General features: G+C 37.9%; 1 protein-coding gene across 8 annotated transcripts in view; it reads left to right on the plus strand.

Annotated features, from left to right (window-relative positions):
* The window catches only part of LOC127071942 (uncharacterized), a 204,183-nt gene that overhangs the window by 109,171 nt on the left and 80,361 nt on the right, over positions 1-14,651 (plus strand). For all 8 annotated transcript variants that reach the window (XM_051011802.1, XM_051011803.1, XM_051011805.1 and 5 more), the window contains 2 exons: positions 8,004-8,151; positions 14,085-14,192. In XM_051011802.1, coding sequence (XP_050867759.1) covers positions 8,004-8,151; positions 14,085-14,192 — 256 coding nt within the window. The remainder of the gene's footprint in view (positions 1-8,003; positions 8,152-14,084; positions 14,193-14,651) is intronic.

Here is a 14,651-nt window from a genome sequence, read left to right on the forward strand (position 1 = left end):
AGAGAGAGAGAGAGAGAGGAAGGGAAAGAGAGAACAGTATATCCATCCAAAAAGTTGGCGAAACTTCTTCGCGAGCGGTTTCCTTACAAGATTTCTTGATTTCAGTAAGAAACTTCTTAGTATAGCGTACTTTTTTGGGAAAACGAGTTGCCGATCGGTGAAGAGGAAATCGAATGTCGTGTACCACTCGACGCTTAACTCTTCCTTTCTCTCTGTCTCTCTCTCTCTCTCTCTCTCTCTCTCTCTCTTTCTCTCTCTTTACCTCTCTCTTTCTCTCTCTTCTTTTCGTTTAAAAGAACTCTATCTCTTTCCACTTCGAAGAAGCGAATCGATAAGGATGAAAATGATTAGTAATTTGCTACACGAGCTACGATGTACAAAGTAAAGGATCCAAAATATCTACTCGTTTTGCATAACTTCTAAATTCAAGTTGGAATTGAATATCGTCAAAAATTTTAGTAAGGCAACGTTGTTTGCTTGACAGTACCTGTAAACACAAGTAATCTACAAGGAAGCATGTGACTTTGGTATAAAACGATTTTTCATCCAACACTTAATTTAGGAGTTGTGTGCATCTTAGGTATCTTATCCTGTATAGTACGTACACACACGCGCGCGCGCGCACGCGAAGAACAGCAGCAGCTCCTTCATTCGAGCTTCACTCGCGTTAGTAAAATATGCAAATCTCTCGGACGATTTTGATTAACTCACGAGCTCGTGCACGGAATATACTATCGCGTTATAGCTGCTCTTTCCGCGATACCTCTCCTACTACCATCGACCCGATCGAACTTTAACCTTTTCCTCTTTTAGGCTGCTACCTCAAATCCAACTTGATATTAGATATACGAGGCATCAAAAATAATGTGTGCATGTGCGTATGCATCTTTTTCATCTTTTTTTTCTTTCCCTTCCGATCCACGTCGAATAAATAGACATGAAATATGACTGTAATACAAGAATATCTTGGTAAATTCGTCGTGTTCTTTATCGGATAACTCAAGAGATTATTTTACCCTTGTCCTTTTCCAAGATCTGTTTCATTCTCTTCTCTTAGCTTTCTATCTCTCTCTCTCTCTCTCTCTCTCTCTCTCTCTCTCTCTCTCTCTCTCTCTCTCTCTCTCTCTCTCTCTCTCTCTCTCTCTCTCTCTCTCTGTCTAGGTCTCTCGTTCCCTCATCGAGCGGTTCACTTGCACTGTAAACATTTGCACAACTTTTGCTTCACTTCACATTTGCTCTCACCCAACCGTCTCCCTCTCTCTCTCTCTCTCTCTCTCTCTCTCTCTCTCTATCACCCCAATGATGGGTACTGGTGGGAGCTCGCCTACCACGTAAACTACGTAATTGTTTACTCTGCACTTAGCAAGAATTTACACTAGCACATCGAGCCTTTACCATCATCGTGGCTGCTTTCCTAGATCGTCTCGAAGGATCTTTTCGACAATTTTGCACGATTAACGCCGATTACCTTGATCGATAAGAATATCGGTGGAGTTATTTATGGGGAATGGAAGTCAAACGAAGGCACGCTCCTCGCATTCTCGAACTCCCAAGGATCGATGACTCCGACCCATTTTTCGTTCCTTCGTACCGTTCCTCAGCTTGTTTTCTTCTTTCCCACGTTCCTCGCGATCCAATCGAATCGACTTATATTTTATTTTTCCTTTTCTCTCGACGAATTCGTTTCGTTCTTAGAGTTACAATCCATCGCATAGGTAATATCTTTCCGGCTACGTCCTTAACGTTCTTACTTAAGTTACTCGATGATGGCGTAAAGCGTCCGCAAATTTAGCACGACTTGGCAGCTCGGGAATTAGCGTATATCGCGATATAACATGTAAACGAGCCGTCACAAACAGAGTTGGGAAGGATGTGAAATGAAATTTACTCGCAAAGGTATCTTGGTATAAGGTAGACAGCTAAGGAACGTAAAAGAGGGCCGAGAGAATGGCTGGTAGAATGAGAAAGAGAGAGAAAGAGAGGGTAAATAGAGCGCGAAACATAGAACATACTAACTCTCTGAATTAGAACAGTTAAATTATACTTGTATGATTCATTAGTGTTTCACTCTATGAAACAATAAGTGAATTATCGTGTATATATATATACATACAAATGTGCGTGTGTATGTATGTATGTACGTATTTATGTGTGGTACATATATATATATGTATGTATGTATCTATGTATGTGTGTATATATCTATGTATATATGTATGTATGTATGTATGTATGTATGTATCACGTGTGAAAGTCGAAGAGCAGAGTCGGTTATAGTACACTCCTCCCGTACATCCAACTCGTGCTGCGATTTTCTCTCGGTAGCTACTAACGCTAGAGCTTCGTCTCCCTATCGCTGCGTACGACGTACACTTTCTCCCGTAATAAGTAAGAAACTCAATTAGCTTGTACCAACTCCCATGAATTTCTTTCTTATTTTGTCAAGTGTAGAATAATATAAATTAAAAGATATTTTCTTTGAGCATTTGAAAAAACTTCGAGTTGTATAAATCGATTTCTATTATTATCCGCGGAAAAGATAAGCATGTACTCTTTTCTGAAGTATGGTCGAAACGTGACGGACAAGATGTGGATCGAATCTCTCACTCACATCGCCTACCGAGTTCAATCGGATTGATAATATTCCTGGAAGCATTATTGGCCACAATCCGTCGATGACTTCGAAATCGCATATCGTACAATTGGAACCAAATTCCGCATTTAAGAGGAATCGCCCTGGTCGCTACCGCTACATAACGAGGGCATTCAAAGCATCGAGGTATTATCGTTTCGCATCCGTGCGAGCCAATTGTCGCGTCACTCATTATGCTCAGAAACGTTCCGTTGTTCCCTACGTGGTCGCCGGACGGAAGTTGAAAAAGTAGAGAGTCGAAAGAATCGCGAGTATCCTCGCCGAGAGGAAATTGTGTGAATTTAAACAAGATAAAAAGGTCGTCGTGATTTATGCATATAAGCGTGATAATAGACGACATTCTTTTCTTTCTCTTTTGAATTAATTATTGTATATAACTTTGTTGTAAAAACTCGATCGATATTTTTGTTTTTTTCTTTTTTTTCTTCAAAATGGAAAAGGAAAGAAAATTTCGAGCGAGATCGATGAACGAATACGATCGCATTTTAATGAAGGCAAAAATGTGTAAGAAAGATTACTTTTCTTTTCCCTTCTTTTTCTTCCTTTTTATTTTTTTCATAGGTTTTCTGTTTTCTCTTTTTCTTCTTCTTTTCGAAACTGTGCAGATGCGTACAATCGTCTCCATGCCCTTCACGTGCTGCGGAGTCCAGCATGGAAAGAAAGAAAGAAAGAAAGAAAGAAAGGAAACGGTTCGTGAGTTGGAATGCTGATGCTCGGATTGGTTGTTCATCGAATTCGTATTCGTGCTTTTTCTCTCTCTCTCTCTCTCTCTCTTTTTTTTCCCTTCCGTTCCTCTCCGTAGAGACTACTCGATTTCTCCTCTCCCTCGTGTGTCCTTCCCGGTAATTATTGACCGGAGAAAGGCTGTAATTAGGGCTGGACCTGAGCTGCATCTCGGCCTACCCTTTTCTCCAAGTCCCAATACGAATTTATCTAATTTAACGTTTTAGCTATACACACTCTTACATATACGTAGTTGGGTAGATATTTACGTACCTACATACATACAATCGATAAAACGAGGCTACACGTCGTGTATTTCCAGTTTACTAATTTGCTGTACCTACGTCGTTGGTAAAGCAAATAAGGGGTTGGTAGGAGGAAATTTACATTGCCATTACGCCGTCGTATGCGGTGTTTGGAAACACGTTTGCTGCACTCACGAAGAATGATAGTCTCGTTTGGATCGGCCGAGTGACCTGCACGACGATAAACAGATCGTCGTGAAAATGTGATTAGCGAATTGAAGGCGTAATTCATTTCTATAGAATTTTCCAAATTGATTTCTTTATGGAAGAGGAGTGTGCTAGGTAGAATCAAGATATCGCAGCAAGGAACTTTGTAATCTTTTTGTTTAAACGATTAATCGTGCGCCTGTATTAATTATCACTAGATATTTTAAATCGTATTAAAATATTCTTCGTGGATCAGAATGAACGTTTCAGAATGAGCGATCCAAACTCTCCTAATTAGGACGCGTCGAAGATATCTTTATAACGTTAAAGTCCAGACATCGTTGGTACGAAAGGAACGTTCTCAAAGTCGCGATAAAGAGGAAAGAGAAAATGAAAATTAACGAGATTTCAAAACTCCTAACGATGGACTCCGTCGGCGTGTCGAGCCGAGCCCGAAAATTATACGGCGCCGCCTTTTGTTTCGGTCCTTACATAAATTAGGGATAATCTTCTTAGTTTCCCGCGCAGAGACTTAACTTCTACTCTCGATCATCGTCGCGAGCGAGCTTTCAAGTTTCCATTCGAGGATTCGGTACTGTTCTACCCTGCAGGTGTTACTCTTCCATATAAGAATGACTCTGACAAATTTTTATCGATAATTAAATTAATCCAAACGTATCTATAAAAATATTTACTTGTGATAAATATAATTTGTTTTTCTTTCCTTTAAACAATCTGTCATTCAAATAATTAAAGGACTTTCATATAGAAAATAGAAATCCATAATTTTCTTAAACCGTTCCTTGCAATTTTATGACATCTATTAAAGGATTGAGAAAGATACAATAGAAATCGAAGAAAGAAAAACGATCAAAAAATTAAAGGAAGCAACGGGAAAGTCTCGGTCGAGTGACTCCGCCGTGGTATCGTTCGAAAAAGTTTTAATAAGTATCGAGTCTTGAAAGTAACGGAATGGTGGCAGTGCCACGAGAAAGAAAGGAAGAGAGTACACCGACCACATTTTTCCCTTCGAGGCGAGTCATCCTCGACGTTGAACTTCTCGCGAATGGCCCGACTTTAGATCTTCCTCTCGATGTCGCGAGGCTGATGAACATCAAGAAGCCCTAGAGAAGAAAGAGGAGGAGCAGGAGAACGATGCGAACAACGTAAAATCGATAACATAAATGACATCGAGATGTCGGCATACGCATCGCGATATCAGATATATACAATACTATTAAGAAAACTCTTTGGAGTCGTTTCCCTCGATATTATTGCGAATGAAAGCTCACAAACTATAGTCCGAGTATACTTTTTGTTCTCGACATATTTCGAGATACGAAACGAAAACCCATATCTATCGTTCCTATCAAAAATCCTATATAAATATACATAGGTTCGCATATTCGTTCTAGCGAGTAAACAGTCCGGATAAAATCGCTTGAAATTTACATATTAGAAGTCAAAATTACCCTGAACGAGTCATTGCGCTTCGATTCAAATTTCAATTCGAGGAATTAAAAAATCATACATTCGAATTTGACGTGATCTTTTCCGCTGAATCTACTATATATTTCATGTTTACTTTCGATGCAATTTTTCAATTAAATTGTTTTCCATTGATTTGTTTATTGCAGTAATATAAATGTAGCGTTATTTTCATAATATAAAGGGTTACTGTTTCCTAAAAAATCTGTAAATTCGATACATCATGCGAATATGAAAAATATAGGAAGAGCGAGAGAGAATGATATAATTTAAAACGTTTTACACGTAGCAAAGTATTATTTACTAGATGGATTGAAAGGATAGAATTATCGAGAGCGATGCGTCTGTCATTCTTAGTTAAACGTTCATCGATGCAACGGCACATTAAAGGGTTGCTGCTCGTAAATATCGACACGCACGCACGCACACAACATACCGGTTGACAGGTAAATATTGGGTGTCGCGTCAAAATTAGCTGCCGCCGAATCGACACGAGCAGGAAATCTAATTCGAAAAAGATCGTTGTTTCGCTTCCAATTTCGCAGGTCGCGAGTTTTTAGCAGACTCGCCGGAAATTTTTCTGTACAAGAAGGCAACGGAAAATATCGCGGATGGAGAGGCAGTAATTTAAACGAATTTGATTGGATCGCGAAAAATCATATCCTATGCTATGAGAAATAAGCTATCGATCGTTCATCGTTTCTCCCTCTCTCTCTCTCTCTCTCTTTCTCTCTCTCTTTCTCTTTCCTTTTCTCACGAATGGCATAATACGTAGCATATTTCAATGAGAGAACGCTTGTACACCTATCTCTTTTTTTCTTTTCTTTCGATAAAAGAGTTGTGTTTCTAGTAAGATATATCAAGGCTCGCATCTTTAACTGAACAAAATTTAAGTGTTTCTACTTGAACGATCGATCCCATTCTTTATATGGTCGATTTAATAAAACGTTGAAAGTTATTTTCTTTTTTCTTGCAGTCATTAAAGATAGTAATTTGGATTTTTCTTTTTTTTTTTAAATAAAATGGAACGCGAGAACAAACAAAGTTTTTCCAATAAACTGCGGGTGCGCCAGTATTTGTTGACCAAAGACTTTTATAAGTAGAGAAAACGTTCATCGAAACGAACGAGCAATCGAAAATCGTAGCCATCATTGATTTCTCTCGGTCGAACTTTTTCAAGAGAAAATTACTCGGTTAAAACGTTCGTCCAATGCGAACAATTTAGAATTTCTTTAAATGAATTACATACGTGTCTCTGGCGAGACGACGAAAAATTCTCTTCTTTGTGCGAAGCATCGAAACGACATCCAATTAAGCGCTCTACCGACCGTATAATGCGGCTACGTATATACGGGGATTGATTATTTAAAAAAAAAAAAGAAGACGGGGGTGGGAGAATGACAAAAAAGAACGAATGAAAATGAAACACGAAACAGTCACACGGACTAATACATACGAAAACGTTTGAAGCAAGTATACCACGCGTTCCTATAGAAAGCACACAGAAGCTGCTAACGATCTCGTTAGTTTTGTATGTTGCATATTATTTGATCGAAGAAACAGAACGACAGGTCGAACGTTGTGAACGTGACATAACGCAACGAGGCTGTGGCGTGTTAATTAACACGCTCTCTTTTTTGCTCGAAATCTATACGATTATATCGATATAGATCGTTCAAGTGAGGTATAAAAAAAAAGAAGAGAGAGAGAGAGAGAGAGAGAGAGAGAGAGAGAGAGAGAGAGAAAGATCGAAGAACGTAATTATTTTGCAAAGGTATGGTTAAATCATTCGTTTATAAAAATCAGTTCACGTAACGTTTACATAGTTGAGAGGCAAAGATAACCAACGGATGACCATACACTTCCAAATTCGTCGTTTCCGTTTTATCGTCTGGAAAATCGCATTTAATGACATTCTCTACTCGTAGGCGTTTAATTAAAAGCTACACGGACGTTAGCTCGTAAAACTCGTGAAATAAAGTACGCTTCGATCAGTGATTTTTATTATCTCTTTCTCCGTCACTTCTCCTAAAGCGAATGAACGGACGAAAATTGCGAGAAAATATTAGTACGTTTACCAACAAAAATATTTTACATCTCTCTCTCTCTCTCTCTCTCTCTCTCTCTCTCTCTCTCTCTCTCTATCTATCTATCTATCTATCTATCTATCTATCTATATCTCTATCTCTACCTCCATCTCCATCTCTATCTCTATCTCTATCTTTCTCGTTAACAATTCTCGTACTATCATTGGACGTGTCGAGAAGCACGGTCTAATCACGCTCGACACGATGATCTATCGGGTGCCTTGCTTCATTGGAAATTATGATACCTGCGATACGGATGCCATGATTCACATCCGTCATATTCCTTTTATCATTCACGTTCACGCTAATGTTGAATCAACGCTCGTAACTAGAGCTTTCGAAATTGAATGATCAAGTTGGAAGAAGAAGAAGATACTGAAAGAGACAGAAGTTAACTCGTCAAATATTTATCCTTTGATTTCAATAATTAATTTTCTTTATAAATTGATTTCTTTTTTCAAATATTTAAATTAGATGGAATTTATTTAGATGGAAAAGTAATACAGACGATTACAACGTACTTATCTTTTGGTTGTAAAATCCATGCGAGAAATTCTAGATAATGTTGATGATCATTTCGTTCGTTATTTGTTGTTCCAGGCGATGAAGATGAGCAAAGTGGGCAATCAGACGAATTCGCAGGACCCACAGGCAGTGAATTCCCGGGTGTTCGTCGGCAATCTAAACACGTTTCAGTGCAGTAAGACCGATGTGGAGCGAATGTTCCAACGTTACGGTCGTCTCGCCGGTAGGTCTACCATCTTTCTCTATCTGCTAAAATCACACAGACGGGAGTCGGTGTATATATATCGGTGTCTCTCGGCGTTCTAGAGATTTTCTTTTCGAACGACTCGTTAAACTTTGAACGAGCTAGAAGTAAGCTTTCGAGGTGGATAACAAGGAAAATAATTTAAAAAACATTATATATGTAAATTTGAACTGTTCGTATTCATATAATCAATCGGTTCTCGAATAACTTGAATAATTTTCAATCTTCGATTAAAATCATCTGGCTATATCACATAAAACGTTTGGTTCTTGGATTTTTAAAAAACGATGTTTCTTATCAAAAATGGTTCGCTTAATAGCGTATAACGCGAATCAATATGTAATTCTTGTTTTTCCGACTCCATACTTTTAAAATCTGACGAAATTGTTGACTATCGGAGACATTCGACGATAACAATGAGAAAGAGAAGACAAAAGTTACAAATGGTTCGAAATTGATAGGATTCGAGTACGGATTCGAGAAGAAAATGGAAAAAAAAAGTCGGACTATTATCTGTCGTGAAAACGAAGAGAAAGAGAAAGAGAGAGAGAAAGCCTCAGTTACAACTACGTGGAAAATAGAGAATTGGAAATAGGATTTCGTCGATCCGCTTCGCTGTCGGTAACCCAATTTGTACGGCGATGGAGCTCCTTGACCTTCGATATCCTGATTGATTATCCCTCCAGTTTCAGGACGGCGATTACCGCTGACTCGTTTCACGTACCACCAACCAATCGTGGTAGCTTTGGCGTTCCTTCGTAAGAGAGTCGTACGGTTTGTCGCGGTAAAGGAAGATAAATTAAATCTTCCTTCCAAGTTCGTGACACGATGAAAGTAATTATCGATCTTTCTTTAATCAATAAAGTGGCATTTGTCTTCAATCGTTCTCTTATAATCTTCGAACTACGCGTAGGTACTTGATCGATAATATTCATAAAACGAGAAACAATATGAAACAATGAATAATTTCTTAATAAGAATTCAGATCTTGAAAAAGAAAAAAGAAATATTCTTAACGCTGGCTGACTAATCCTTCTATGTAATATATCTACATGTAAAATCGGAGAGATTTTGATAATTTAATCGATACCATACCGTGTGTACATTTGTTTCTACCACGATTCGATAACGTCATAACCGAGTAATTTTTTAAAAGACCGTCTTTATCTATTCTTTCCGTTCCTTTATTCTTCAATTCTTCAATTGCGACCGAAAAAAGAGACTACTTTATAACTTCGTTAGGAACAATGATCGCATAGCATTTTCATTATACTTAAAAAGAATTCATTGAAATCAGATTAAAATAAAATAAAGTATCGTTACCCATACTATTACTTTTCTCTTTATTTCATCTAATAAATGTATACATGTTAATAAAATAATATTCTATACACATATCTACTTACATATACCGAAAAGTCCAACTCGCTCGTACTTTCGATCTTCGCGAGGCTTTCTCTCTCTTTCTTCATCTCTGTCAGACTGTTCTTCTTGTTCCTCTTGAAAAGTCGAATCCCCAGAGGATAAAAGAGAAAGACAGAGGCAGAGAGAGAGAGAGAAAGAGAGAGATCAGCACAGTACTATGACGACGAGGATGGCTGGGAGTTGCCGATAAACAGCTTACTTTCGCGAGCTTTCTCAATAAAGTACGGAGAAGGGTAGACAATGAGGAAGAGAAAGAGAGAGAGAGAGAGAGAGAAAGGAAGAGGGAGAAGCCTTCCTATGTGTGCACACAATGCGGCTGTGGGCAACTTCATCCAACCTTGAGTTAAGAGAATTAGAACGCTTCCGATCTGAGCAACATCCGAGCAGGATACGGCGAATCCCTTACTTCGGACCGATACCGGTCAGCTTGGGATCGTGTTCTAGGATCGTGTTATGCTATCCTCCCTTGACACGCCTCTACTCGTCCAACGGATTGCGGGATTCGAGAGCTCGACCAATCGGGAGTGGTAAAAAGATCCAAAGGATCAGACTCTGAGAATTTATCCTTCGATCTCGAACTATCCATATCTTATCTATCGCCAATACGCGTTGTATTTTTGTCGAAAGAATTGATCGATTCGTTTTTCTTCTTTTTGCTCTTCTCTCTTTCGCTCACTCTATTTTTACTTTTGTTAACGTTTGGCGATCACTGTCAAAATAAAACGTGGATATGCTGGATTTTCGGGTATTTCTGTCGCAACCTAGTGTTATTTTCAAATTGTTATTCATCAATGTTACTTTCGCATCGTATCAATCGTAATTAATGGTACCGTTTAATCGTTAAAACTCGATCACTTTTATTCGTTTTTTTTTATAGACTCTCGAATGGTTATGATTTTTTACAAACAAAGCTATCATTTTGATTGACAAATATAAACGCAAAGCATTACGTGACGATTTTTTTACTTCTCTTAAAATAGTATAGTTTAGTTATCAATCTTTATTTTGACAAAGTTCGAAAGGATTGAAAATCTCTTTCGGAGATCTCTGCCGTGATCCGATATTTCACTCGATTAGCGTCGAATTAAATCGATTTATTCCCCGGCATCGCCTCGGAATCTAACGAGGAATACCCGAAATAGTATTAAAAAGTATACACTCGGATCCTTCTAGGCCAGCGGCGAATTACGTTTCGTGATGCGAATAGATAACGTGCGACACGCGATAGAATTTTATGTAGGATGTCCAGTAACGTTCATGGAACTCGAGTGATGGAAGGAAAAAAGAGAGAACAGAGAGAAAGGGTGGAACGAGGGCATCCGTATAACTTACGTAACGATCACACCGTCCATCGAATTTTTATATTCACTGGACGTTGCTTTTAGTTTCGTTCTGCATTTCTCTCCCTCTCTCTCTTCTTTCTCTCTCCCTCTCTCTCTCTCTCTCTCTCTTTCGATTTTTTTTTTTTTATAACCGCTCAAGCATGATTTTTATTCATATCGAATTTCCTCTGATCTATTTGCTTGCTTGAAGAATTTTCTCTTTCTTTTCCATTTCTTTGTTTACTTTTTACCAATACAGGATTATCCGATAAACTCAAAATAACGTGCACGCTTTTTCAAGAATTTACAATATATAGATTATATCGGAAATAGAATATACTTTTTGTGATGAAGGTGAGAGTCGTTCCCTCGAACGATGTGGCTAGAATATCTAATTTACATACGTACATAGATATATGACGTATACGGAATTGTGTGAATACTTGGTCGATCTATAAGTCCTCCCAACCATATGTATATACTCTCCCTCTTCTCTTTCTCTTTCTCTCTCTTTCTCTCTTCCTCGTTTCCGACCAAAGGTAAACCATTTAAATTTTGGAGCAAGCGAGAAGATACGAGTATTAGAGAAACTCGGCGAATACTATTTTTCGATTCAGTATCATCTTCGATCGGGACTCGAGAAGTCTTATTTCTTCATATGCTTTCTTGAAAGTTTCCAGTTTTGTTTCTCTCCAAGGTAATGAAAATAATCATCATAACGATTTATAAAATTATTTCATTCGAAGAAAAGAATTTCGAAAAAATTCTAAATCTATAATCGATCAAGGCTTATTACGATACGATTCGTATCAAATCAATATCGATTTAATAATAACAAATCCATTTATTTTATTCGTGATCGAACTAGAAATTTGTTCCTATATCTTTTAAATCGACTCGTTGACCTGACCTAGATTTTTTGATCGCAAAGAAGATGGAAATACCAGAGAGAAACAGAGAAAGAGAGAAAGAGAAAGAGAGAGAACGTTCGTTTTAACGGAGAGAACCGACTGTAATCTGTGTACCCGTAATAAGTTTTGCGTGGTTAGCAGCTGACCATGCATGGAATTCATTATGCCGAAACAAATATGTAAATCTCCATATATTCGTAGCGCTGTTACACATACATATATAACTTGTCGTGGACGAAGAGAGAAAACGGTGCACGTAACATGGAAGATGCAAATATGTTTCGTCCGAAACGGGCCGTAGTGCGACCGTGGCACTACCAACTGACGTTTAAAAAACTTATCTGCATGCACCGTGCTACCCTAGCAGAGACATGTTAATAACGTCCACATTTTTATGGCTAACTTCCTTCTAGCAGAACGTAACATCGACACGGATATTTTGCGATTAAAACGATCGTTTCGTCACTCGCCATTTTTGTCTCTTCGAGAAAGTTTTCTCTCTCTCTCTCTCTCTCTCTCTCTGTCTCTCTCCTCCCCCTTCTCTTTTTCTCTTTGGGATTAAACGAAATTTCTTTTTTTATGGCCCCTATCGTTTTGCTTTGTAAACATTTGTAGTCTTCTGGCATCAGACCCAGTCAATTTTTTATTGGTTTTTTTAGCGACTGCAATCGTTTGTATTTCGAAAGGTTTTTGTACAAATTCTTCTACGACGTCTTCTTTTTATTCGACGAATCCAAATCACGTTCGTTATTAAATATTGGTTTTTGGTAGGTTTCTATAAAAGAGATTTATGAGAATTTCAATTAATTTAGAAAACAGAGTTTTCGAATCGAGCAAATTTCTTTATTTCTTTTCTAGGGTTTCCTGTAGTTTATGCGTTTCATTTGCATAAATATTTGTAGTTTTTAATCATTGAACCAATCAGTTATTTATTAAATTTGTTAACCATTCCGATAGTTTATTTTTCTAGGCAGATGTTTATGAAAATTTCGTGACGACAAATCCATTATTAATGATGAGTTTTTGATGAGTTCGTATAAGAGTAATTAAGGAGAATTTTAATTAGTTTGTAAAAAAGAAAGAAAAAGTTTTATTTCATATAAACCCTCGTATAATTTGTGTCTCGTATCGTTTTATTCGAAAAATAATTCCTGGTGTTTCTCCTCGAACCTACATAAATTCAATTCAACTTGAATCGAGCTTGTTGATCGTAGCTACCAACCATCCGTAGTTACAAAACAGCCGTATCACTTTTTTCCACGCGTATGCCATGTTAACAACGAAAGAGCATATTTTCGTTGATTCGTCGTACTCGAGATTGAAATGCAGTCGGCGAGGCGCAATTATACGGTAGGCAGACGTAATTAGAATAATTCCCTTTGTATCTATTTACCAGAGACCCTTCAATAATCCCGCTGGGAGAACTCACCGAAACTCGCGGACTCCCTATAAACGCAATTACACGAGATATGTTTCGCATTCTTTCTTTTCCTCCCGTTCTAGTCTTTTTATTATTATTGTTTTTTTTTTCATTTTCTTTTTCTTTCATTGCTAAAAAATTCGTATTAATTAGAACGGACAGTATGAAAATGAAGATTCACCGAGATTGCACGTGTCCTTTAATATTCTTTTGTTTTAACTAAACAAACAATGCCTTTCCATAGCCATCGCTATAAAAATGAAGCAAAAGGAGTGCCACGGTATGGTTACTAAGAATGGTAATTAATATACAATCCGTAGAAGAATATTTCTAGCGAGTAAAATAAATAATTAATTAAGATAATTAAGATTATCTTCCAAGACAGAGAGAGAGAGAGAGAGAGAGAGAGAGAGAGAGAGAGAGAGGGAGGGAGAAAGAGAGACAGAGACAGAGGAAGAGAGAAAATCTTGAGACAATTGTTTCAATTCTCGCGAGAACTCGACGAATAAATCCGAGGAACATTCTTTAGGGAATTTCTGTTTACTCATTTCCTTCAGTTATTGCCCGAAATAACTCGGATTTCGTCGGATATTCAGGTAATCATTCCAATTCTCTTTCTTCCTTTCTCTTTCTCGCTGTCTCTTTCATTCGAATGAAAATCCCTTTGTGATACGTTTCTCCCTAGCTTCGTTTTATTTCTCTCTCTCTTTCCCCCTTCTACCTTTTTCTCCGCAGCTTCTTTGCGAAGGAGAAGGAGAGAAAAAGCAAAGAGCCGCGTTCGGAATAATCCGAAAATGTCATAATTATTATTTGTTTGTTGTTGTTGTTTCGCAGGGATTTCCATGCACAAAGGATACGCCTTCGTGCAATTCACGAATCCCTTTGACGCACGCAGCGCCTGTCTTGGCGAAGATGGCCGTACCGTTCTCAGCCAGATACTCGGTAAGTTATTGTATTATTCTACCAATGATAATTTAGCGGTATTACGTGCTAATTTCAACCTTCTCGTTTTTCGTCGTCTTTCGCCGTCTGATACCCAAATGACGACGCTCGTTTGTCTTTCCATGCTCGTATCTCTTCTGAAACGAGTTATCAGCCGCGTTTACATCGCGAAACGAGGACATTTCAAAAGGTCTTCGAACGAGATACATTTCATTAAAGACTTTAATAACCGACCGTCCGGTTGCAGAGAGAAGCAAGCTTTCTTTCTTGGCAAGCCTAAAGTAACGTCTCAAAGGAAGCCCACTTTACTTCATTGTTTTTCTTTTTTAAAAATCAATATTTTTATTCTCTACGACGCTTTCGCTTAAAACATATTACTCTATTTTCATTTTGAAATTTTTTTCTTTTTCAAACGTTATGTTCACACGACAAGGATCAGTTTTTACATCTCATCTCGTA

This window comes from Vespula vulgaris, chromosome 24, assembly GCF_905475345.1.
Source record: "Vespula vulgaris chromosome 24, iyVesVulg1.1, whole genome shotgun sequence".
NCBI classification, from domain to species: domain Eukaryota; kingdom Metazoa; phylum Arthropoda; class Insecta; order Hymenoptera; family Vespidae; genus Vespula; species Vespula vulgaris.